General features: G+C 37.2%; 1 protein-coding gene across 1 annotated transcript in view; it reads right to left on the bottom strand.

Annotated features, from left to right (window-relative positions):
• Positions 1-1,755: 1,755 nt before the first annotated feature.
• Positions 1,756-25,462, bottom strand: part of OTOG (otogelin) — a 95,201-nt gene continuing 71,494 nt past the window's right edge. Inside the window, exons 38-56 of the mRNA XM_069016876.1 lie at positions 24,590-24,726; positions 23,296-23,385; positions 22,757-22,940; positions 19,826-20,046; positions 18,819-18,957; positions 17,573-17,767; positions 16,494-16,706; positions 15,638-15,742; positions 15,126-15,236; positions 13,868-13,969; positions 13,309-13,407; positions 12,908-12,948; positions 12,285-12,360; positions 11,633-11,811; positions 10,730-10,834; positions 10,178-10,297; positions 9,295-9,340; positions 4,585-4,664; positions 1,756-3,297 (exon numbers count right to left, since the gene is read on the bottom strand). Coding sequence (XP_068872977.1) covers positions 3,097-3,297; positions 4,585-4,664; positions 9,295-9,340; positions 10,178-10,297; positions 10,730-10,834; positions 11,633-11,811; positions 12,285-12,360; positions 12,908-12,948; positions 13,309-13,407; positions 13,868-13,969; positions 15,126-15,236; positions 15,638-15,742; positions 16,494-16,706; positions 17,573-17,767; positions 18,819-18,957; positions 19,826-20,046; positions 22,757-22,940; positions 23,296-23,385; positions 24,590-24,726 — 2,444 coding nt within the window. The 3' untranslated portion in view covers positions 1,756-3,096. The remainder of the gene's footprint in view (positions 3,298-4,584; positions 4,665-9,294; positions 9,341-10,177; positions 10,298-10,729; positions 10,835-11,632; positions 11,812-12,284; positions 12,361-12,907; positions 12,949-13,308; positions 13,408-13,867; positions 13,970-15,125; positions 15,237-15,637; positions 15,743-16,493; positions 16,707-17,572; positions 17,768-18,818; positions 18,958-19,825; positions 20,047-22,756; positions 22,941-23,295; positions 23,386-24,589; positions 24,727-25,462) is intronic.

Here is a 25,462-nt window from a genome sequence, read left to right as displayed (position 1 = left end):
GTTTTTTAAAGAGACAAAAATGAGCAATCAGCACTGTAACAACCATCCAATGTTTCCATACCCAAATACGAAACATTTTAGTCAAAGATGGAAAACCACCTAGCATTAGAAATATTTTAATTCCTAGATTTAATGAAACACAAGCCTGTGATGTTTCTCTCCCTACATTAGGAATCAAATTTGTGAAGAAATTCCACGCATGCAAATACATGTGAGGGGAACGGGGTTATCAGGGATGGAGCAAAGTTCTGAGATTTGCAAAGTGTTAAGAAGCCTCATTTTCTATCAGGTCAGTTTCAAGCAAAGGACTTAATAAAAGGAAAATAAAATTGTTTTAGGACTCAGTCATTGTTACAGCCCAAGTTACTCCAGCATGGAAGGGCCAGATGAAACTCACATTGAGGTCCTTTTGGTTTCCAAAGATGTGGAAGTACAAATAAGGCACATCTTTTTCCACCTGAGCTGCTGTGTGCAAATGCAGTGTAAGGTAAATACACAGGAAGGGCCTGGGTGGCTTTGAACAACCACTGATAGGCTGAGAACACATGAAGGAATTTAACACAGAGGCAGGAACACTCTAGCTTCCCCTGCCAAGCCAGAGGCAGTTTGAATCTTTCCTCTTGTTTCTCCCAGCATAAGCTTAATGTTTGCAAAAGCAGAAGTAGGGGCTTAGCACACTGTTTATTATTTTACTGCTAAAGTAGCAGCACCAGCAGTGTTTGATTATGGTTACCAGACACACTATTGTAAGCTTTCTACTCTTACTGCCTGCACGAACTTTTCTCTTCAACCAAGAGTTGAAAGTCTGTGTCTCGATTGCTTGTCAGAGTTAGTGCCTTGAGCTGCAAGGAACAATGAGCTCACTGCTCAAATGGCAAGTGGAAGGACCATGCTGCAGTGGAGGGAGGCCCAATTCCTGCTCTAGTCTGTCCCTCACAGTGGTGTTTGGTGCTTCACAGCAAATACCATCTTGGTTGAGAGCAAAAGAACATCCCTTATTAATTCCTGCCCTCTAGGATGGCATCTGCCAGCTGGTAAACTAAAGAAAGCTGAACTTCTCCTTTGAAAATGCCAAAGCATGAATTGTAAGCACATTGAGGATTTAACTCTGCTCAGTACCCTGTAAACCGCATTTTTTTCCCCCCTGGATTTCCAAAGGATGCACTTCTCCCAAATTCTGTTCTTTCTTGCTATTTAAAGACAGCTTTGAACAAGGAACATGTTCCGCAAAGTGAGTAGGGACTGCACCAACAACAGGTACAGCCTGAAGACACATTTGGCCCTAGGTGCTGAAGAATGATCATCTCTACACAACAATTACTCAAAACACAGTCTACACATTGCAGTCAAACTGAGGGTTAGCTCAGAAAAAATGTGGAAAGGGAATGTGCAGAAATTTACCCTCTTTCTCCCCTGTTTTTCCAGGACATTCTGACAGTGTCAGAGTTGTGTTGCTACACTTTGATGAACAAATGTTTTCCAATTTTTGTTTTGAATAAAATTATATAGAGGAATTTCGCATTTCTGAGGATGGAAGTGAACTGTGATGAAATCAGAAAAATATGTAGCTTTTTAAAAATCCATAAGCAGGTCTTCCTCCTTGATGTAGTACTTGTGATATCAGCAAACCCTAAAATTACCCACATGCACCACTGAAGAAAAATATTGGTAAATATAGTGTGTTTCATCACATGGCAGAAAGCTGCTTTAGCAATGATAGCAAAATTAATTGTAACAAAATAAGACTTCCTGTTGTTTATTAGATACTGTAAGAATAAAATGTACAGTATACAAAATTAATATCAAAAATGTTCACATGATTGATTTTAACAACGCTTTTTTTTTGATTAACTGCAGACAAGCAGCTTTCAAAGAAGGTATGCTGAGATCTATCTACTCTTACAGATCTCAAGTGTATCACTGCATGCTATCTATAATTCTAATCTACAAAACAAAAGCTACTGAGTTTTTGCTTATCTCAGTGGGATTTGTTAAGGAAGAACAGAATAGTAACACTAGCTTGGAGAAGAAAAAAATTAGTTCATTACAAAAAACAATTTAAATTTTCATTTTAAAAATTGCTTTTGAAATTTCAAACCTTACAATTGTTCATTTTGAATTTCAAGCGCTTGCCATAAGAAGTTGCATCTACTATACAGGTGACAAAGACTTCCAATTTTGTTTTTCTTTGAGGCACATATATAATCCTCATTTTCTCTTTCCTAATGAACTTGCACATCTTTAAAAATTAGTGTTAAACAATGCTCGTTCTCCTAGAGAGACAATTTAAGTATGGTTCATTTCGTTCACTGTTTTCATTTAAGTTATATCTATGCAAAGGAATATAAAATGTTTTTTATTTTTTAAATCTGTGTATTTTCAGTTTATGTCATATCGTTTAGCAGAAAGACAAAGTGACTAATGACTAATGTAGATAGCCTAAATACAGCTGATCTGTTCCATAAACACATGCTTGACATAATGCTTTTCACTACAATATGAAATAACACTAGAAAAATTAAAATTATTCCCAGGGAATATTACATACAGTTATCAGTAGCGATAAGGTTTCCCTGATTAAAGAAAAATAAATCCTAAATTGCATTTCCTACACATGCTCTACTTAGCAACAGGAATATGATTTAAACTGAAAATTCTTCTCATGTTGTCCAAAGAACTTCTCTTAACAGACACAACATGTATTTGCACAATTACAATGCATTCAAAATAGTGACCTGCTGCCAGGTAAGTCAGGCCATGATGTAAAACTGGAATGAGGGCTTGACAAAGAGTGGGTTGGCCTCCCAGAACAAAACACATGGTGTTCTTTCTCTTTAGATGTCACTAATGTAAATCACCTTTTAAGTTGGCACGTATCCCAAGAACCCTTAAAACAATCCCTGTGAATGAAAATTAAGTGGAATCACAATGCCAGTGATGCAAAGCCACTTTTCAGAAATTTAGGAGAGTCCAAATGTATTTGTGCATCAAACTGGTGAAATTTAGGGGATTGGCTATTGTATGTTTAATAGATAAACTATTATAAAATTATTCTGTGAACATCTGGGCTTGCTATTCTCTTTCCTTTCATGCTTTTTAAGACCATTGGCAAGAACAGTCTGTGGGCTCTTGGATGGAGTAGCTGACCCAGGTTGAGTTGCTGGTGCAATACAACTGCACAGTCCTCCTCTGCAGCCCGAGCTCCCTGCAGCACTTGCAGAACCTGGCGTAGGTGTTGATGTTGTAGTTGTAAATGCTGGCAGACGGGCACTTTCCATCACACGAAACAATGTTCACCTGGCAACACACAGAGACAATAATTAGCAAATGGGAGCAGGTAGGATAGTTAGGGGCTCTCCAGAAACTGTGAAGGTATTAGGCACCCAAATCCAATGGCAAAGCAGTGAAAAGTTTGGAGGTATTTCCTTTAGCCCTTTATGCATTACCACTACATCTGGAAATAACGCCTGAAGTGCATTGCCCAGACAGGTCTCAATTTTTATATTATTAATATTAATGATAAGTCAATAAATTGACTTTTCTGTCAATTTCAGTAACAGATTTTGACCATCTTAACAGACACAAAGAGACAATTTCAGTTTTGAATTTTAAAGTATTCATAACAACCTTGGCTTGAACACAGCACCAAATGTTCTTTCCACAACGCTCTACAGTATTCATTTCAGTGATACACTGCTGCAGTGTTGCTATACTGGGTATCAGCAAGGAGGAATAAAAGAACCAATCTTTTGGAAAGCCAAGGGGAACTACTACTAATGATACCAAATGTGTAATATAGACTGTAAGACAAATAGGCTTAAGAAACTGAAAATTTTTTTCAAATTTAATAGTCAAGGTTTGTGTTTCTGTTCAATGAAACACTGAGAATAAATTTCTTGGCTGCTCAACAGCTTACTCTACTAAATGAACTATCAGAGTCATTTTAGAGGCTACAGCTGTTTCCCTACTCTCTTTGTTACAGCTTTTCCAGGCGCTCTTACACATCTCACACGAGACGTCTGTCTGCACCCTTGCTGCTGCTCTCAGCCATACTGCTCAGCAGGATAGAGCTGGTGTCCTCCAACACTAAATCCTTTGATAGACACACAGATAGTGCCTCATTCTTCCTTCACATTTTACAGTGTGCTCATGCTGCTGCCTAAAAAAAGCTTTCAGGACCCAGGATTCCTTTCTTCATGAAGTTGGCATTTAAACACGTTCCCTGGGCAGATGAAAAATTACACACATCTGCAGCTGTTTTAACTGTGGAATATCGAGGAAGGTTCAGTTATATTAGTTAATTTGCATATAATAATTGCATTATAGGGTGAAATGAGACTAAGCCAACACGCACCTAAATGCTCACAAAAAGAAGTAACAGCCTCCTTTTCTTTATTATTGAGAAGACGACTGCTGAGAACGCAGGGAAGCATTAAAACAGCTCTGTGAATACAGAAACCTCTGTCTCCATCTCTGTCACAGAGACAAAGGCCCTGTGGAATCTGAGTTTCCTTTCTTCCCTCTTTTTGTATCTCGTATTTTCTTCTCTTCTATTGAAAGAAATCACGATGACTGTTTACTTACCGGCGTGTTACTCCTGCAGTCGTTCTTGCGGATGGTCATCCTAACAGTCACCTTCTTACAGAATTTACCATCTTCCTTACCTGAAAAATGGGCATAGATTTAAAAATATCAGCTCAAATTTCTAACATTTCAGAGACAAGAACAATCCTGACCATTTTATGGGGTCAAGAGACATGAAATAATACCCAATACCTCACTGTACATACAAAACTTTGGTGCAATTACATTAGCTGTACATTGAATCTCTTTTAAAACTATTTCATTTGTTAAGGTATCTTTTTATCTTTAATACAACTATAAAAGGTTTACTCTTCACTCAGAAGCCTATTAGGAGTAAGTCCACTGTTTTCCAAAACTTTTGTAAAATTGATCAAACTCTCCTGTGAGAGGACTTGCTAATTAATTAAACTTGTTAATGATAGCAAATGGTATCATTATCAAAATGTAAACTTGTTAATAAATTAAAGTGCATTTTCCATGAAATAAATACAACAATCTTTAATAGCAGCACTTGTGTTCCAGTGGTATAAACAAAATTTAAAATAAATACATAACAGAATACATAGTAGAATCCAATGAAGAACAGGGCTTCAGTGGGCTTTACATTTCTGTATGTTTTTATTAAATCAAAGAATACCAGTGAGCATATGAAACATTTTATTTTCATTTTCATTAACATTATTGCCACAATTTTTCTCATAGAAGTATGTACAAGGCACATGAAAGGATCAAATAAAAGAGATCACAAGAAATCGTGACATTAAATGAGTTAAATTTAATTTAAGAAGGAAATGCCAAACACTGGATGAAAAACAAAGATGTTCAGTATAAAGCTCAGTTGTAAGAGAACAGGATCTTCTGAGGATGCTCCTCCCTGTGCTGAAGAAACCACATCATGTCGCAGATCTGTAAGAGAATGAACAGCCCGTTCCATTAGAAGAGTTTCCACTATTTCACACCAGACTTCACACACCATGATGCAGCCCCCAATGACTCTCTACTTACAGAGCTGCATTTTCTTTGAGCCAAAAAATCCAAAGATGTTGACAAAAGGGGAATACTTTTAGCACCAGAAAAGCAAGGGCAATATAGGATTCATTGGTTTGATCAATACCCAGTGCTGAACTGGGACACAATTGTAAGTACATCTTGATGCATAATGTCCAGTGCCCTGCTCTAATCACTGTCAAACTAGTAACACTGCTTCTCAGAGGAACAGTTTTTAAATGTTGTTTGGGTTGGGTTTTTTATTTGGATTTTTTTTGGGGGGGGGGGGTGGGTCTTACCTTTTTTTTTTTAAAATTATACATGCCTGGTACTGTTTCTAGACACAGCAGAGTTTTCTTCAACATGACAGAAAAGACAGCAGTAACTCTTCTTGGAAACAAATAAAAACCTACAGACAGAAACACCTGGCTACTGCTTGACTGTCACTGTTTGCTTAGGGAAAAAGTAAATTGAAATGAAGAAAAAAAAACTGTTTTCAAAAAACACCAACTCACCATTATTTCATGTTTTTCACAGTTCTTTTCATGGTTCTTTCTTCTTTTACATTACGCATGGCGTGTAGGGTGGAGAATTCAGTGCAGCTGTAACTATGACTTCATCCAGGCTATGGTGAAAGTACATCATATCTTGTACAAAATAAATAGTTAATGTATTTCCATGCATGTATTTTAGTATCCATGCATGTATTTCAGTATCCAATGCTTTTTTAATGAGCTTTACAACAAAATACATTTTTACAGAGAACCTTACAAAACATGGGACCATTTTATGTGTGTCATAACATAATGAGATTCTTTTGCACCATCTGTATGGCTGAAAATCCTTGCTTGGTTTTTGGGTTGACTCGTAACACTGTGGTCACTTAAAGTAACAACAATATGAAAGAGAAATACAGATTTTGATTTAATAGTCCTAGAGTCATAAGTGTAGTTTAATGTAGGATGTATCACTCAGCACGGTGTACAAAATTACAGTCAACATAATTTCTATTACAGAAAGTTGGAGAGTTGTTTCCACAAAATAAATGCCAAAACAAGTGTGCTCATACCATGTTACAATTCAAAGAATTAACATGCTTTATGAAAAAGAACAAAGATAATCTCCAATTTTCATGGAGTAAACACAGGCTTGCTGTATTCAGCATACTGTCCTAACTATGGATGGGAAAGCAATTACTTGCTTCTACTGTACATGGCACTGGAAGCAAAACTGTACGACACATCATCTGCAAAAATGTGGCTTACATAACAAGCTTTAACAAGCAAAGCAATTAGCCTCTATGTTCTAGTGCACTGTAAACATGATGGAATTAGTTTACCTTTTCAAACACCGCAATTTTACACATGCAGCAAGCTAAAGACTAAGCAAGTGCTTACTACCAACAGTACATTGTTGGCTGACAACAATGCACCGCCCACACAGTGCAAAGCATAAAACAAACCAAAATGGGAGCCACTCTGAACAACCATGAGCAGCTGTGCTACACTGCAGCTTTGGCAATTATTGGGTAATGTGAGGTCTGGTGCTCCTATCAGGGAGTACATTGTTGGAAATCAACAATGATGCTGTTTGGGTTGGTCCTACTTAGTTCAGGAAAAGGTACCTGCGTGACAGCCAGCATAGGCTGTAGGAGTGACTGGGCTAACAAGGAATGGGAGGAGCACTGACACTGAAGAACCTGGTAAGAATATTACACATTGAACAGAGCACATGTTACAGAGGATTTCTGGAAGTATGAACACATTTGGGAGTTACTAGATTTTGGAAAACAGAAATCAGCTTTAAAATGTCTGTATATTACAGGATCACAGAATGGCTGAGGTTGGAAGAGACCTCTGGAGGTCATCTGGTCCTGCTTCCCTGCTCAGGCAGGGTTCACAATGCCACATCCAGGCATTACTTCCACTGCTAAATCTCATGTGAAAACCAGGAAGAATCTGATCTACATTGGTATAACTGAGGCAATCTGGTGTCCCGAGTTTAATGGGTCCTTTGGGGCTACCAACAAGAAATAGTGTAATTTCCTCTCTAGGTTTTGATGGAGCTCCAGGCTCCTAAATTTTCAAAAGCCAATTAAAACTGAAAACAAAAATCACAGTTGTTTATAATGGCAAAGTACTTATGAAGAAACAAAATGCTGATAATCCTTCTCATAAAATGTCTCCCACAATTACAACTGACTGACAGCTCTCATGGTAGATTTGCTTGTAGTCAGAATGAACTACATGATTCACAGACGTTCTGTGTCGTGCACAAACAGGTGTGAAATCAGAACTCTAGAAATGTACTTGTAAATGCATCTCAGAAGCCACTGGGTTCTTCAAGGGTTTAATTTTACTTTGTGAGGTATGCCTCAGGTTAACAACTTACTTTTGTCCTTAAAAATTAAAGAGTGTGGTTATAATCCCTCTCTAAGCATAGTAGCAAGATCTTCTGCCCTGATGAAAAGTAGCTTAATGGATGTTTAACTGTCTAACTAAATAGTTCAGGAGCTGGTTTATTTGGCTGCTAGGGCATTGAAGGGCAATGTCAGATAACCAAAAACTGATCTCAGAGAGCCTATGGAGAATTTGCCACAGAACTAGGACAAGTGCTTGAAACACAAGTCCATCAGAGGGGAAAAAACTTGAATAGGTATTATCATTCCCTTATGGTGGGAACAGAGAAACAAACAAACAAACAAACAAACAGATAAAACTTGCACAGTTTCAACAAACTACAAAATGTAACACCAATGAGTAACACCAAAAGGTACCTCCCAGCTGGCAACACATAACCCACTGCAGTAGCTGTGCACATGGTACCCTGCCAGGTGGTCATGGCTGTGCAAGTTCCATCCCACCCAGCAGGAAATACCTGCATTTTTCTCCAGCGCTCTGGCACACTTTCAGGTCACTATGTCAGCCACTTATGCAAATTAAGTCAGATTTTTGCATTTTAAAATATTATTGTACTGCCCAGTACAAAAATCTCCTTTTCAGTTGCTTCTAATTATCAACTTCAGCCTAAGTCCTTCATGAAATCAGCCAAAATGCTTCAGCTATGTACCAATGTGTTAAGAAAAAAAAGATTTCTATTTTCTTGATTTCTATTAAGAAATAGTATCTTTCAAACCTATTCTGTAGCAAATTTTTATTCTGTGGTTTTTTTTCCCCAGAAAACCTTAATTAGCTCTCACAGATAATCAAGTAAGGGGGGGGGGGATTTTTAAGTTGCAAGATCTTTTAAAAGATACTGCCTGAAGGATTCAGAACTATGTCTATTAATTACTGTATTTATTATTTACAAAATTAACTTACAAAACACATAGATCCATGTTCATTTTTACTAAATACAAAGATATTAATGTAGACGAAGCATGGTTTTAAGGTGCCTTCTAAAACACAGTACCTTATTATACTAAATTCAGTTCCTAAAATTTTGAGGAGTTTTACACGAGAACTGCAAAATACTCGAGGTAGGAATTTCAGTGGCCTGACCAGCTACAATCACTATCAGTGATCAGGGAGTAAATTTTTCAGCATTGAAGTGTTTTCCTTTGATTTAACTCCACTGCTTTCAGAATTATTTACATAAGTGAAACCAGGAGAAGCACAGCCTTTGAGATGTGAATGAAGCTTTTATGTAGGAAGTAATCCACTTTATTTAAAAGGCAACAAATCAGAGGGACTTGTGGGGCAGGAATTGTCAATAATCACTTACATGTTTTGCAGCATCCTTCTAAGAATGGCACAATATAGCCTCCAACCTGACAAAAAGATAAAATAAAGAGGAAAAAACTTGATTTTTTCAAGCATTCATTACCATATATCTGCACTATTCAAAATATCTTTCAGATAAAGCTCTGCATCATTATTCAGGCAAATGCAACACTCTGGTGAATGTATGGAGCCTTGGCTAGGAAATCAAGACAGTTCTGAAGAACCAACCCACCACTATTTGTGAGGAAGAACTACAGCCACTCAGTTCCTTCAGGACTGTTCCCTACTCGTGTAACATCATTCACCAAGAAATGCAGCTTTCTATGCACATGTAAATGTAGAATTACAGAGAGCCATAAGAGAATTCTCCTTGCCTCCATTTCCCGGCATTTAGTCTAATCTCATTTTGCAATTTCAAACAGAACTTTGGTTCTTGCTCCAAAACTGGTTCACGAGACTTTATGTGTTACTGTAGAAAAGATGCTCCTGATTTTCAGACTATCTTTCCTTTTTTTTCAATGTTTTTGATCATTGTGCCAAATCAAATTGCTATACATGAAAAATGTTAGAAAGGGGAAGTCCAGCCCAGAGAAGCATCCAAGTTCAGACAATTGTATGAAGACTAGTTTGATATTACAAGCCCCAATTTAAAAAAAAATAAGATTCTAAGAATCAGAAGAGGTGTGTCCATCTGTGTAACTCAGCAACCTGGTGGCACAGTAGTCTTGTGTGTGGTTATACCTTTTACCTTTAAATGTCTGCCCAAAAATGCAAAAGTTTATAATTTCTCCCTTCTTGAGGTAAAAACATCTTTTGTCAAAGTCAAATCTTTTCATGCAAACAAAAATCACAGCTGGAATGCAAACAGTGTCTTGTACACTGACCTTCACACATTCAGTTTCATTAAAGGGTGGGCATCCAACTGCAGAGGAAACCAGAACTGGTCCTATTGCTGTGTTGGCGCATTCATATCTGATGCAGTTTGAAATCCAAACAGCACCAGGCTGTCAAAAATTGCAGAACAGGAACTTTAATCAGCAAAAACAGTATTTCAAGTATTAATTAAACAATTCCATTGAATGAGGTCTCACCTGAATATACAGTAATACTTACAGCAAAATATAATTTAGATGCATATTCGAGTTCTGTTTAAGTACTGCATTTGAGAGTCCAATAAAAATACATAATGTTAAGCAGGTTCTAAAATAGTTGAGTTGATTATAATTCTCTGGTACAGATCAGAATCCTTTAATTTTTGTTGACAGTTATATGGTTGACTCTCCAAGAAATTAATGTTGTGTACATGCAAAACTATTCCTGGTATTTGGCCAAATAAAGCTATTTTCTGCACATTTTATATGGCTAGATGTGTAAAGTATTTCACAATTTTTTGTTTACTTCTAAATATTTTGAGGGAATAAAACATGCAAACTCACCTTAAAGCTGGCAACTGTACCATTGCTAAAAGTGTGGAGACAAGACAAGTTCTTGCAGCTACCACAGCATGTTGTTAAATCTTTTGGAGGCTGATAGACTTGGTTCTGCCAAAATCAAATAGATTATTCCTTGTATGAGACCATCTTGCAGTTCAACATTTTACTACTGTAACAGGCAGATTTTTTTTTTTCAGGGATCTGATTTTAGGGATATTTTTAAAATAACTTTCAAAACCACATAGCTTAATTTGCACACACTGCACATTCATGAGGGTTTATAAAATACCTTTGATCTTAATTGGAGTAAAAGAGAAGTACCAAATCTGAGAGAATTAACTGGTCTTTCAACCATTTTGGATTGTAAGTGACAGCTTACTTCAAGAACCACTGAAATTTTAACTTTTTACACATTAGACATCAAGTAACTATAAAATTAGAAAAAAATCAGTATAATATTCCCATAGAAATGTATCATATCTTGTAAAAAGACAATGTAACATTTGCTTATTTTATAAAGCTGCTTTCACCACATTTAGAATTCTTCTATTTATCATTATTCTCTTCCTAATTCTTATTCAGCTAATGTCTGCCAGGAGTTCGTACCAGTTTGCACATAACGTGGTTGAAGTTCTGCAGGGATGCAAGGAGGCAGCATGCCATTAATCAAAGGAGGCAGTCACTATATAGTTTAGTTTGTGTAAGATTTACACAGCAGAGAACACAGTGGAGGGAGGGAGGGAGGGAGACTTTTATAAACGTCCATCAGAAGTGTGGTAGAAGAGGGAAATATCCTAATTACTCTTTCCAACTTGCTCCTACGACTCATCTGCTCAACAAAACCCATCACAATGTAATTCAGGCCACCAGTCTCATTATACAGGTCTAAATTTCTGAATTTCTTACAGCTTTGCACTTGACAGCACAGTCTATTGAAGACGTGTTTATTTTGTAGTATTTAGTGGAAGGATCAACCACATTTGTACAGTAAGAAATATGGCAAATGCCATCTGCACTGTGTTCCACGATTCTCTGCCCAGGAAGCAGCACACCTCTCTCATTACTCAGGCAAACTTTGTCTCTCACTGCAAGAAAACACAAACAGTGTGCTCAGGACTAGGAATCAAAACTCCATTAAAAATGTTTTAAACAGTGAAACAGGAATGGGAAAAGCTACTCTACCTATTTTAGAATTTTAGAATTATTATTTTTTCAAACAAAATGTTACGAGTAATCTAATGCTTCACTGCAGTCACCAAGTTATTTCAAAAACAGGCATGCATGGAATCTAAATAAATATGCAATATTCTATTAGCTGCATCCAAGTGACAGTGCAGGCTTCAACTGTTTTCTTTTGGAAGACTACTTCAGGATAAGAAATGTACCTGAGAAATGTCTATTTCTCCCCACAGAGGAGAATTAGCACTATTTGTGAATTATGTCAGTTAATCCTGTCCTCTTCAGTTCCATGTTCAAAGTGAACACCTGATTTTTAATTCCTAATTTCCCTTAGCAATTGAAAGGCTATTTCTTTGAATTAAATTATTTTCTGACTTACCACATTTGTACTTCACACAGTTACAGACATTTTCTGTACTGTTCTGAAACAGTTCATCTATCTGAAGTTTCTGCCCCTACAGGTATAAAAGCAGGGGGGGAAAAAAATTATACACAGAACAGTGGTTTTTCTCCTCTATATGATCCTTTTCTTTTAAAGAACTTTCCTTCAGCATCTGGGTAGCAGTATCTCTTGAAGGTTCTGCTGAGTCAGCAGCCTGAGTGTATGATGTATGTTAACATATTCACCATAACAAATAATATTAACAAACAGGGATGCTTTAAAGCATTTAGTTACAACACATTAAACACAAAGTTTTACCCTGAATTATCCTGTGTGCATGAAAGCAGTCCTACTCCAGCAATATACTGGGGCAGAATATGGTAATAAAAAGCTCTGGAAATATCAGGGCCATGCAGTCATTTTGTTCTGCAAGGTATTTAGACTTAGATGGCTTCTTAAAACTAGGTTAATCTTACTGTAAAGTAATTTAAAAAAAGAGGTGATCACATAGTGTTTCATATTTCCCTAAATAACTAGCTAAAACTATTATTCAGACACTGATAAATAGATTTATTAAGAAATTAGTAAAAGATTAGTGACAAAGAAGATAAATGTCATACCAGTTTGCACTGAGGTTTGGGGATTGTTTCGCATGCACATTCTAAAACAAAATACAACACCAGAAACAGCACTTTAGCAAGTTGTATGCCATTTGCTTACAACAGTAACAGAGAGAATAAAATTTCCAGATTTAAAAGTCAGCAAACCCAATACAGTAACTCTTACAACATTTTCAAGACGGTAAATCACCCAGTTTGGGGAGGCAAATTCTACAGGATGCAAGAAAAGCAAAACAGGCAGATTAGGAAGTTCTGTATCATGAAATGACTTTTCTGTATCATTTGTTCATGAGCAGGTCACAGTGGTGTAGTTGGCTGAAATCAGGCTCAAAACCAAGAGGCCAAAGCTGTTGTCATCGCTCATTGTCTAAGGCAACTATAGTGCAAATCAGTGATTTTACCACATGTCCGGAAGGGGCAGCACTTCTCCGGGCTCCACACCTCCACCAGAGACATGCCGAGCATGCACTTGAATTCAGGACAACGATGTACTTCACACACTAAAACAAAGGAAAGGAAGTACAATGAACGCAGTGTCGTCATGTTTGGCTGAATGGAAATATTAATCAAGATATAGTCGATGATTTATACTAAGTACATTTAGAAAACATCTTAGTTTAAAAGACTAATAATAGAAATACAGCTGTTAGCTATCAGATAATAGTAGCATGGAGTACAGATACTCCAGACAAATACTTAAATATTTAAATAATTTTAAGTACCCACAGTTTGAGGCCTGAAACTACTCACTTGTCTCCATGATACAGATATTCAGAAAATGCTTTACACACATGAAGTTTTAAAAGTAAAGCTATCTGTTCAGGACTACAGATGATAGCTTGCTTTTATGTACAACTGGAGCTGTATCTCTAATCCACCTTTTTTGACACTGAACATCCAAACTACAAAAATTTCCCATGTTCTCTGTTATTTAAAATATTAAAATCAAGTCAAACTTACTACACTGGTATGTAGGGCAACACCTGTCAGTAGTGTTGCCATCCACGATAAGAACTTCTCCTTCTTGACATTTGGGTATTTGATCCGAGCAAGCCCCGCATGCTGGGGAAAACAATTATTAAAATCTAAAACATTGGGAGAAATTTTACTATTGCCTAGAAAATGTGGCCTGTAATTTGTCACAGACTCATATGAAAGAGAACAGAGGTGCTCTGCCTTCACTGCTTATAGACCATAATCAAAAGTCTAACTTTTAGCGCAGCTTGCCTTTTCCTTTGTTCCCTGCTATAAAGAATTAATACATTTTTTGTGAGCAAACGTGATTTTCCCTCCTTCTCCTGTTATGAAAAATTTTGCTAGGTCTTCTCTCTTACTAAATCATGCTGTTGTTTTTTCAGGAATCTTTGAATCTCAATAAAATGCATCCCCTATGATCCCAGTGTTATCCTCCCACCTGAACACATATGACAACCACAACAGGAACTTTTCAATATGAACAGTACAAAGACTCATTTTATCAAAAAAGAGTGAAAAGGATGCTCTGCAGACAGTGAGAGGAGGTAAACACAGCCCATTGCTATCACTTGATCAAAGCAATCTCCTGATTACTGTAAGTAACAGAAGTGTAATTCACATTTCCTATTAGCACTCAAATTTTTGCATGTGGAAGGGCCTTTGAGTCACCTGTTCAAAAATAAAGTAAACTCAATAGCACCTCATTATCAGATTATTATCAAACAGAAAACAACTGTATGGTAAGATTAGAGCTCATATACTAATGGCAAAAGTGTAATTTTATCATTAAATTAAGTCATTAAAGGATAAACTCCAAAAGAACCGAATAAATATGGATAATACTCTAATGTGGGATATTTGTCATCTGTTAAGATGGGCCATAGCCCATACAGCAGGATACAGGGAATAAAAGCATATATAACTTCAGTCTTCTTTCAGATAAACTATTCATGCATCTAGTTCGCACTCTGCACATGGACAATCTCTGAAAAGCCCTGAATTCCACCTACCACCACTCCTCTACTTGATATAAAAATACTGCTCAGTTGTACAAAGCTGTTCTGTGACTCTTGATGGTTGTTGCTATTTCTTATGTTTTAGAAAATTAATGCCCATTGAGTTAACCACTTTCAAGCCTCACTGTGTTAGGAGAGCTAAAGGAGCCTTAATTGGCAATATAATAATAGACATCATTGCAAATGCAAAACCACACTTATAATCTCAACCAGTCGGGCTACTGTACCACATATATAGGAAATGCAGCAGGTATTCTCCACCCGAGCAGCAATTAGTGTTTGATCATCTTGACAGCTTGGCATCTGCTCCAATGGTTCACATTTTTCTGGATCACATTCTGAAAAAAGGGCAACAGATGTATTCCCTTAGATGAAGCTCAGCATTCCTCCTTTGTTATGCTATATCCCGAGGAAAGGCAGTGCAGGGCAGAGAGGAACTACAAGCTGCTTTAGAAAAGTTTTTACCTTGTATCACAAGATCTTGCCTGATCATTCAATACAAGATTGTATTGATGCCTTTTCTTGGTCTTAAAATCAAGAGTCAAACACGGTTAGAAGGGAAAAAGGGATTTTACCAAAATGAGGCACAGACCAACCCAAGCTTTAGACAGAAGCAAAATTTGTGGATGGTCATACTAACAATAGTATCTACCTACCCTTTTCCTCCTAAGTTGATCTATTTAGTTTACTGAATGAGTTTTAGAGGGTGGAATTTTTTTACCTTTCAAAAGAAACCTACCACAAACGTAGCTGGGACAACAGGATTCTTCACTGTAGTAGGTAACCAACTTTTCCAAGCTGCTACATTCGGGCATTAGGAGTTCACAGAGACTCTGATTACAAACTGTTACATAAAAGGGAAAAAAAATAAAAGAACAAACACATTCTAAACTATGCATTTATAAGTCAAGTAGAGCAGTGGCAAGCAGTATTTGCAGTCAGATACCCCAAAACTCCAAATCACAGGCATATGAAAAACACAGCGGAACAGCAAAAAACCCCCAGGAGGCAGAATTCAGAAGCATTCACCATTTGCAACACTCCATGGAGGCAATGTTAAACTAGAGCTGAGTCATTGTGAGAATTATAAAAACAAACCTCCTCCAAAAAACTCACTGCAACACCATACCAGGTGGCCAAAACATGAAAATTGCTTGCAATTTCTTTTTGAAACTTTCTAAGCTAAGCAAGAATTAAATGAAAAAAAGCTTTTCTATCCCTTTTTACTGCTCACTTTGTAAATTAGATAAACAATCATCTGATTTTTTTCCCTTGGAATTACTTAGATCATTTGTTTGTTTCTGGATATTAAAAATAAACCAGTAATCTCTACACTTGAGGGAAACAAAATTCATATTCAAATAAACTCAGTGCTATTTTAGTCCTCCTCCTATTCCTCTACCTCTCCCCCAAAACCTACTGGATATATTGAGCCAAACAGTTTCTACAGTTTTCTACATAATCTGTAAATTCAAACCAAAGTAATTTCCATTTGCTTCAAAAATAGAATGTGTAACAGGAAAGCAAACCACAGAGAAAGGACATCTGCCTATTCCTGCAGTGGGCAGTACTCCTAACCATGAAGGAATACTTACTACAGATCTTCTGAGGACAACATGTCTGATCATCAGGAACAAGCAAGGCCACTTCTGCAAATCGCTGACACTCTAAATTGTGGATCCCTGAACAGTTGTACTCCACTGGAATGATGGTCTCACTGTCAACACATTTTTGCATACAGCATCCACTCAAAGAAGTTTTCCAGATGTCACCCACAGCATGAGGTGTCCCTGAGCTGTCTGTACAAGCTAGATCAGGACAACAGAAAACAGAAGTAATTCCTTTTAATTCCAATTTTGATCACCATTTTTTTCCATAGTGGATGTGGATCTATGAAGCATAAAAATCCCCGAGTTTTAAAGGCTTGTCTATGTCCATCACCCCACAAAAAAGGGAAAGAGGAGACAGTCTGTGACTGAGTTTGTACAGGAAAGCAAGACACTCAACACCTTCCAGAAGATCCAGACTTTCAATTCATTTTGTATCTTCACTGCAAGGCCGGTCACTTAAAATCCCAATCCAACCCTTTGTTTGTAAAGTCATGATCTGAAAAGAAGTTACTTTTGTATTTCACAAATATCAAAACTATTACCAATTTACTGTGCTTTAGTAGTCTGATTTATCATAAACTACATCTTTAAGGTTCACATTGTTAGGGAGAACTGGTCCATTATTTGGTGTACTGAGGCAGAATTGCAATGAAAATAAACATGAATTCTGGCAGGACACACACATATAATTCAAAATGTGTAATTAATTGTTACTGTGTGTCATTTGAATGCCATTGGGTCTCAAAAGGCTGCACCCTTGTCAAAGGGCTTGGGTGAAAAGGAGGCCAAGACTAACACTCTTAGAGTAATTGAATACTTAAACTTAAGCAAAGACTTTGAAGAGCATCTTCCAGCTGAGAGAAAGTGAGCAAAATTGTGCACCACAAGGACATTCCTTGCTTTCTCACCTGCACTGTTAATGTTCACTGAATATCTAGAATCCTCAAATGAATGACACATTCAGAACGCACACACAACACCAAACCAGAACTCAACTTATGAATAATGGAGTATCTGACCACCAACTTGCAGATAATAAAGAAGAAAATCACATCCAAATATACCACATTTTTCTTCAGGAATACAGACAGCAGTATGAGTCCGGTGAAGGATGGTCCCTCCAGCACAGACGCAGCCTTCTGTCAGCACTGAGCACGATTCTGAGTCTAGGGAAGCAACCTCATTATTCTGACAACTCTCTGGAACCTCACAGGCAGCTATGCAAGGCTGGTAGGAGAAGTTTTCAGAGCAGGGGAAGGCTAGGAAGGAAATAAATAAATCAGACATGTTGAAGTTGTAATCCCACAGGCAACACCTAGGAGAAGACATTATTGTCTTCTCATCAACTTTCTGTGCTTGACGATTCAATTGGATCTACCAACCTGAAACACCAAACACAGAGCAGTTACCTCCACAATAAATTCAAATATTAGGAATCTGCAGGCATTTTTACTTCTCTTCTTGTAATAACATTTTCATCAAGATCCAGTTTGCATTTTGGCAGCAGAGATACCAAACCATGCAACAGTGTTGACACAAAATAGTTCAAACTTCAAAAACATTTTCAAATACTACACAGATCAATCAGAGTGTTCTGAATAATCTGCAGTGAAGACAATGAATCATTGTGGTATAAAAATAAGTGTGATATGTCCCTTCACAATGGATGGAACACATATTTACAGCTAAGTTTTGTAAGAGCTCCTTTTAACAGTTACTAGCTAATAAAATCCATACAAACTGAATAATTTTTAAAAATTGGCTGGTTTTAAGTGTTAGACTACATAACTTATTTGCAAGGCATTATTATATGCCTGTATGAAGCCTGTACAAATACACACACCTTAAATCACTTCAAAAAAGGCATCACTTATGATTTCTCTGTACAGTGAGTTCTCTTATTTTGGGGAGATCATGCTTCATCAATAAGCCCTTTTATTTTCAAGCACCAAACCCACAGACCTTCCTGTGTTATCACTGCAGGGGGCTTTTCCTAGGTGACCATGGACAGCACAAGGAGATGCTGTGATCCAGCTACAGATCCCATTTGGCCTTGCACTTTAGTGTTGCAATGAGAGAAGTCTTCTGCCAGGATGCTCTAAGCTCTCAGGCTTTACTCCTTACTCTCCATCTAATCCCAAAGGTGTTTCCTTTCTCTAATCCTTTCTCCAAAGGCACAGCTTTCTGCAGCAGCATCAAAGCACACAAAGACTCAAGAACCACTGGTGTTTTCAACCTATAGTAACTCTTAAATTAGGCAAGTTTTCTCTCTGTGAACACTAGAGGTGGGCATACACGTGGAATACTTACGGCAGTAATCAGAGCTTCTCCACTCTATGCAAACATTGAATTTGTTGCACATTGCCACATAGGCAGCTAGTGAAACGCATGGATTTTGAATGTACTCAGTGTCTCGAGCCCATATATCACAGAATTGCTCAGGTGGAATCTAACAAAGGAAAAAAAAAAAAGAGATGGCACCTTCACAGAGGCTAAGCTAGGTAGGAAAGACTGACCTTTAAAAATATCAGCTACAAAGAAGCCAAGAGTTCTTAGTTCATGGTAAGCCTTCATTGGTGTGCAAAGATAATCTACTAGTATTTAAGACTTCCCGGACATTGACATGATTATACTCCTTAGTTTCACCTCTTATGAGTGCCAAGGGGTAAGGGGTAATAAAGTTTTTCTCGTAGAAGGCTTTATTCTTTATATATACTTTGTTCCTTCTTATCTCTAAATTTTTACCTATTTTTGGTCTCTTCTTCATCAAAATCAATTATATAGAAGAGGTCAAATGGTAAATGTACTCATATGACCACAAATAATTTATTTGCACACCAGGAGTTTGTTATTTTCCTTAGGCTTGCTTTTAAGGGTCTGTTCTACCCTCTCACATCTCCAAGCTGGAACTCTGTCTCTAGAGCCTTTGAGAATGCAGGTCCTCAGATTTCCCATTGCAATTTGGGAGTTGTTAAATTACCAAAGGCTTAAGGATTAATTAAATCCTAAAACTATTTTCTGTTACATTTTTCTACATCTTATTGATACAGCTGAATTATTTATGACTGCTTTATGAATTTCAGGGTATTTCAAAACTTACAGAGGTGAAACTCTGAAAGTTGCTTATTGCAACCCTCCTACCAAGCTTCCATACTCTTCAATCACTTTTACCTTGCAACTGTAGGCACACACAAAAATATGCATCTCGTTCAACAGATACAGTTACATGTAGTCTCACATTAACGAAATTACCAAGTATACAAAGTTATATCTGAACTGCAGCTCTCAAAACGTAAGCTTTGAAATAGTTAACATACATAAGGGTGACAGCTGCTGAAGGTCTGGTTCAACACCATTCTTAAGCACTCTGAGCAGTCCATGACTGAGCAATTAGCTTCCTGATGCCTGTCTTCTCCGACATACTTTAATGTGTCTGGCACTTGCCAGCTGTCTATAAAAGTCGAGGGTGAACTTCTTTGGCTTAAAACTGTCCTGTTGGGTAGCATCAAGTCATTTTCCAAGCTTCTATCACAAAACCCTATGAATTATCAGAAGGAAAAAAAAAATAAAAAGAAAAAAGCAGGTTAACACATGGTAAATATGTTTGAAGTGGCATACTCAAGAAAGTAAACACCTTTTCAAAATCTTATAAAACGTGACAGTATCACAACCTATAACAAGTGTAAAAAGTCTTTGTTAGGATCAAAATAGACAAAATTCAGCAAAATTAAGGAAAGCAAAAGTAAAGATACATCTCTGAATGGAAATCTACTGCATATCAGAGATACTCAGAGAACCCAGATAAAAAACTGAAACTTTCTTCCTCAGCTGCAAATACTAAACAAAAATGTATTCTAAAAAAGGTTGCAAAGCACCTCCATGTATAGCAACAAATTAAAACTGTAAATGTTATCAGAAAAGGGAACAACCACAAAATGCCAGGATGCTGATCTGATACTGTACTTCAGAAAATACTGTACTGTATTCTACTTATGCTTCTGAGCAATCGTCAGCATCTACTGGATGAAGAGGTACCATGGAACTGCAGCTTGCTGCACTTCCAGCTATACTTATTATTACCACTCAGCAGGAAATAAAAAGAAAGAAAATCAAACTTTTCTGTATTCATGTCTCAGAAGGCAGAGTCGTACTTTTCTTTCTGTTTTAACTAAGATAGTCAGCAATTGTTAAACAATTTAGAGCAAAAGAAGCAACGTTACAAGGGCAGTGACTGTGGTCAGCAGAGAATGGCAGTAGTCTCCTCAGAAAGTCAAATCAGAAGGTGGAAAAAAGTAGAATGATGGATCAGTCACCCATTCTTTCTTCCTAATCAGTTTCCGAGACTTTTGTACCAAACTTCTAAAATGTTTTCTTCTGATGTCTCCACAAGCACAATTCTAATTCTTTATCTGTTCAAAAAAGTGTTTGTGGATTTCACCCTTCTCTAAAGAACTGGTCTGTTTTACCAGTTTTTGCAATTCCTGATGACAATCAGTGATACAGCAACAGGCATTTAAACAGCTTTCCAAACTGTTTCTGGTTGAACCTTTTGATTCTGTATTTGCAACACAGATAGGAAGCATGTATGGTACTGAAAGACCTCAAAGCGTTGCTGTCATGTCAGGGATACCTTTTTCCACTTCTGTTACACATTGACAAGGAGGCTTGACACAGCAGAACTAAAGCTTCCCATCTTTCTTGATAGGACCTAGTTGCAACTAGAACTGACATGCTTTAGATCTTTTCCACCAGTTTTGCTATAGAGATGTCCATGTTCCCCTCCCACATCCCTCATCTCCCATTCCAGCTCTTCACCAGCTGCCCCATTTGCCCAATCCTTGCACTGCAAAAGACACCGTTATCTCTGAATCCTTCAAGAGATGCTTGTGCTGCAAATCTGTAATGGTCTCTTCAGTTTCAGCATTTCCATGAAGCTGGGAAATCAGGAGCTACAAATAACGCAGCTCAGCTAAAAGGTATTTGAGAAAGCATGCTGCTTGTATTTGCACTAACACAGAAAGCACTGAAAGGAGTTTAGGCTACACTAATTCACCCTGAAAAGATGCAGTACAACAAGTTCATTTGAGGCAGGCTCTGTAAGTGGCACCAGACAGCGCTGTGCAGGCAGACTTATGCAGAGAACCTCCCAGTCAGAGGTGAACACCAGAAATACACATTCTCTGAAGAAGTTGTACTTGCAACACCATCCACAGAAGTGGGCTGTCATCTATTCAAAACGCCTTGTACACCAGGAATGCAACATTCCCAATCTTCCCTATCATAGTAATCAAACTGGCAAAGGCAAAAGAGATTTTCTGGGTAACTTGAATCAGGCCTGTTATAAAAACCCACTGTCTTCACCTTCTTGTTTCTGTTTGATCTAATTACAATAACAGTTAGCCAAGCAGAGTGAGAACAATATTGAAAACAGAAGTTAGGGCAAAACTACAGACAACAATCGAATCTCAAAATGGCGTAAATTCAAACTCTCCTTGTGAGAAGCACATTTCTGTCAGCAGGACTGGAAACTGGACTGAGCTATTCCTGGTATTTGATACTGAGCTACAGGCATTTGCCCTTTCTGAAACTGGAAAGATATCCACTGTAATTATATGATCTCTTTAATCCTAATTTCCAGCTCCAATTTACAGCAGATAAATTTACAGATTCAGCTACCGCAGTGAGGATTTACATTAACAAACACATGCTTGCCAAAGCTGTAACACCCCCAGCTTATTCAAGGCTGTGCTTTTTTAGATAAAAAAGAAAGCAGGGAAAACTATTGAACAGAACTTAACAGAGTGCAACATTATTAAGAAATTCCCTCTAAACTATTTTCTCCAACAGTTAAACTAAGATTAATTCTCTCAAGTTTACGTTTCTTGGGAATTCTGACCTTTAGAAACTGAAAATAGCACAAACTACTTCCTATCAGATGGATATCAATCACTAAATCTGTAAATGACTGTATTTGAAATCACAGACTTAGACCTGTCTTACTTATTTGGGTTTGGTAACAGCAATCATGCCTGTGGTTCTAAGAGGTTACAGACAGAAGCAACACTGTGGGCAAAAAATTACTACAGGGATAGATATCAAATACAACTTCAACAATTAACAAAATTAATGATCAATCTTAAACTTTGCAATTATATCAGACAGATCATGCAACAAGTATCTTATATAATTAGGAAAATATGTCTCCCTAGCAAAGCATCTGAAAGCCTTTATTTCTACTCTATACTTACCACATAGTCCCAAAGCTCTTGGTTCTCTGGTACTATTGAACTCCATAATCATCACACCTGTGTTGTGAAACCACTGAATTCTGATTTTTGTTGGGGTCTCAACCGCATACTTGAAGCCTGAATCTTCAATTTTGTATCCATATTTTCTAACAGTAGGCCAAGCAGACCTTGAATTTACTGTTATCTAAAAGACACACAGGAGAGAGGTATATTGTCAGGTAGGAGAACTAAGGGCAGATTCCTGACAGCTTTAGAATCTAAGTAATAAGTAATTTCAGAAGCAGTCAGGCTTTCCTCCATAAAGATAATACAGGTACCAAAGGCACTAACAGTTTATGTGCCTTGCTCTGTGACTTACCTTGTTGATTGTACTTAGATCACAGTTTACCAGGAGAAGTTTACTTAATTACAAAACTGGAACAATTAATCATATGACCTGTTGTGTTTTACTCTGTTCCTCAGTATCCATGCGAGGAGGCAGCTGATTACAGAAATAAAGTCTTATCTAAAAGGAAAATAAAACCCCTCAAAATACTTACTTTTCTACTTAAACGATTGATAATAATTTGATTTGATACATAGGTTAGATTCAACATGGCCAGGCACAAAGAGGTTGAATTTGAATTACTCTGTGGAGAAAGCAAAAATATATCACCCATAGCCACGATGTGAAAAATCTGTATACATTGCTTGCTTACTGGTTTTAGGCACTGGGATATTAAGGGTTTTTGGGGATTATACTATTAAGAGAGGAAAACCATTGGTGATTGCAGTTTTAAGTCAAGACTACAAAGGTTATCTGGATAAACAAACTACTATGACCTCATTTTTTTCAGCAACTGTGCTATATCATGCAATCTTAGGCTTACAACAGAAAAACAGGTTTTCAGGGAAAAAAATATGGTGGACTAGCTGTTTGGACACACACAAAAAAATAATTACATATCTGAAGGTCAGCAAGAATGAGTCTGGGAATAATGAATCTGTGTCATACATCCAGCACAGAAGTAATGGATCAGGAATAAATGCATAGTTCCTGAGCTACATGGGGTTGAGTAAAACAGAAAATATTAAATACAAGAGGAAAATAAATTTGAAAGTCACAAACACATCATCTTCATATCAGTCATATTGAGCTTCTGAAGTTAACTTCCATAAGGTGAAACTTGGGGCCAAACTTTGCAATGGATGTTTTTACAGACATCAAATTACCTAGATTTCACAGAAGAGACTAAAGTTTAAGGAGTTTTGTAAAGGCTCACAAGAAATCAACTTTTAATGACAAAAGCCAACCCATACTACCCATTAGACAGGATTCCCATCAGGCTTTCTCTCTTACTCCTGTGTCAGAAACTTGGAATGCCCAGGGCACTCCAGTGCAGCCTGGCATTCCTACAGTCTTTTATGGCTCTGAAGATTGGTGTTTCCAGTACAAGTTTCTCCATATGAACATAGATAAAAATCCTGCATTGAAAGAGACTGGTGGTATATTGGTACAACTGTGGTGGTATTTATAATAAAACTGCACTCACAGAAGTGACTAATAATGTAAATCAACTTAATCTCTCACCACCTTGTCTGTATTAAACATACCATAGGATAACATGGACCTACCTCTCATCTTCCAGCTGTTTCACAAGGAACTGTGCATATTCAGTCAGGTGTTAGAGTGTTATACAATTAATAAGTATTGCAAAATGCAAGTACAATTCACAGATATTGCACAGAAGTGAGTAATAACCACAATATGAAGTATTTACTATGCTCTCGCTTTTCAGATACATCTTATTAGCAGTACCAAACACCTTTTGTTAGCTGATAAATGTTAGTTACCATTCTACAGTCAAGGACATGGATGGTTATAGTTTCATCTGGAGTTTGACTAACAATGTAGGATGCTTCCTTGAATAAAGCCAAATGATTTCCATGATAGGTTACAATGCTCAGATCAGAGAAAATGGTGCAACGACCTAAGAAAAAAAAAAAGTAAATTTTTTTTTAACTTACTTTAGAATTCTGGTAAATCTTACAAAATATGAAGATAAAACAATAAATTTTTTAAGATGAACTAATAGTTTCATATATGCAGCACATATTTTCACATATTTGATACTGTTGTATTTTTGTAAATGGATGGCAGAATCAAATCCTGCATATTTTCAGCAGGACAACCTGCAGACCTCTGCAATCAGCTATTTCCTTACAGTTCTTGACAACAAAGGTTTGCAATTTTTACAAACCCCAAGCTAGGAAAAATCGTGAGTGACAGCAGATCATGCCAGATCCATTGTTCCCTTGTAGTCTTGTTCCTAAGGTGGAAGAGTTTCATTTTTCCTCAGTCTTATTACTAAAGCTTTTGTGTTTCAATGGGCTTGGACTCCTACTCTGAGTTATTTCAAACTCTAAAGCCTAAGCAAAAGTTCCAATTGCTTATTACTGCATGCTTTATTTGCTGTAATGAACTAAAATAAATTTTCTTTAAGGTTTGAATTCTTTCTACCCAATTCTAGGTAATTGATGGGAGTGATGACAGTACAGAGCCCCCAAACTCTTAACAGAAGTAGTTAACATTCTAGGGAATCTTTTCATCCTGAGGAAGTTATAAAACAAACCAAAAAATCTGTATTGATTAGGTGTTCCCTGATTAGAGAGATGACAAGATGTATCTAAGTCAGACCTGAACATATCTACTGCAGATACCTAACG

Source organism: Aphelocoma coerulescens, chromosome 5, assembly GCF_041296385.1.
Source record: "Aphelocoma coerulescens isolate FSJ_1873_10779 chromosome 5, UR_Acoe_1.0, whole genome shotgun sequence".
NCBI lineage: Eukaryota > Metazoa > Chordata > Aves > Passeriformes > Corvidae > Aphelocoma > Aphelocoma coerulescens.
The sequence above is the reverse complement of the archived record's forward strand: the minus strand, read 5'-3'. Positions and strand labels throughout refer to the sequence as shown.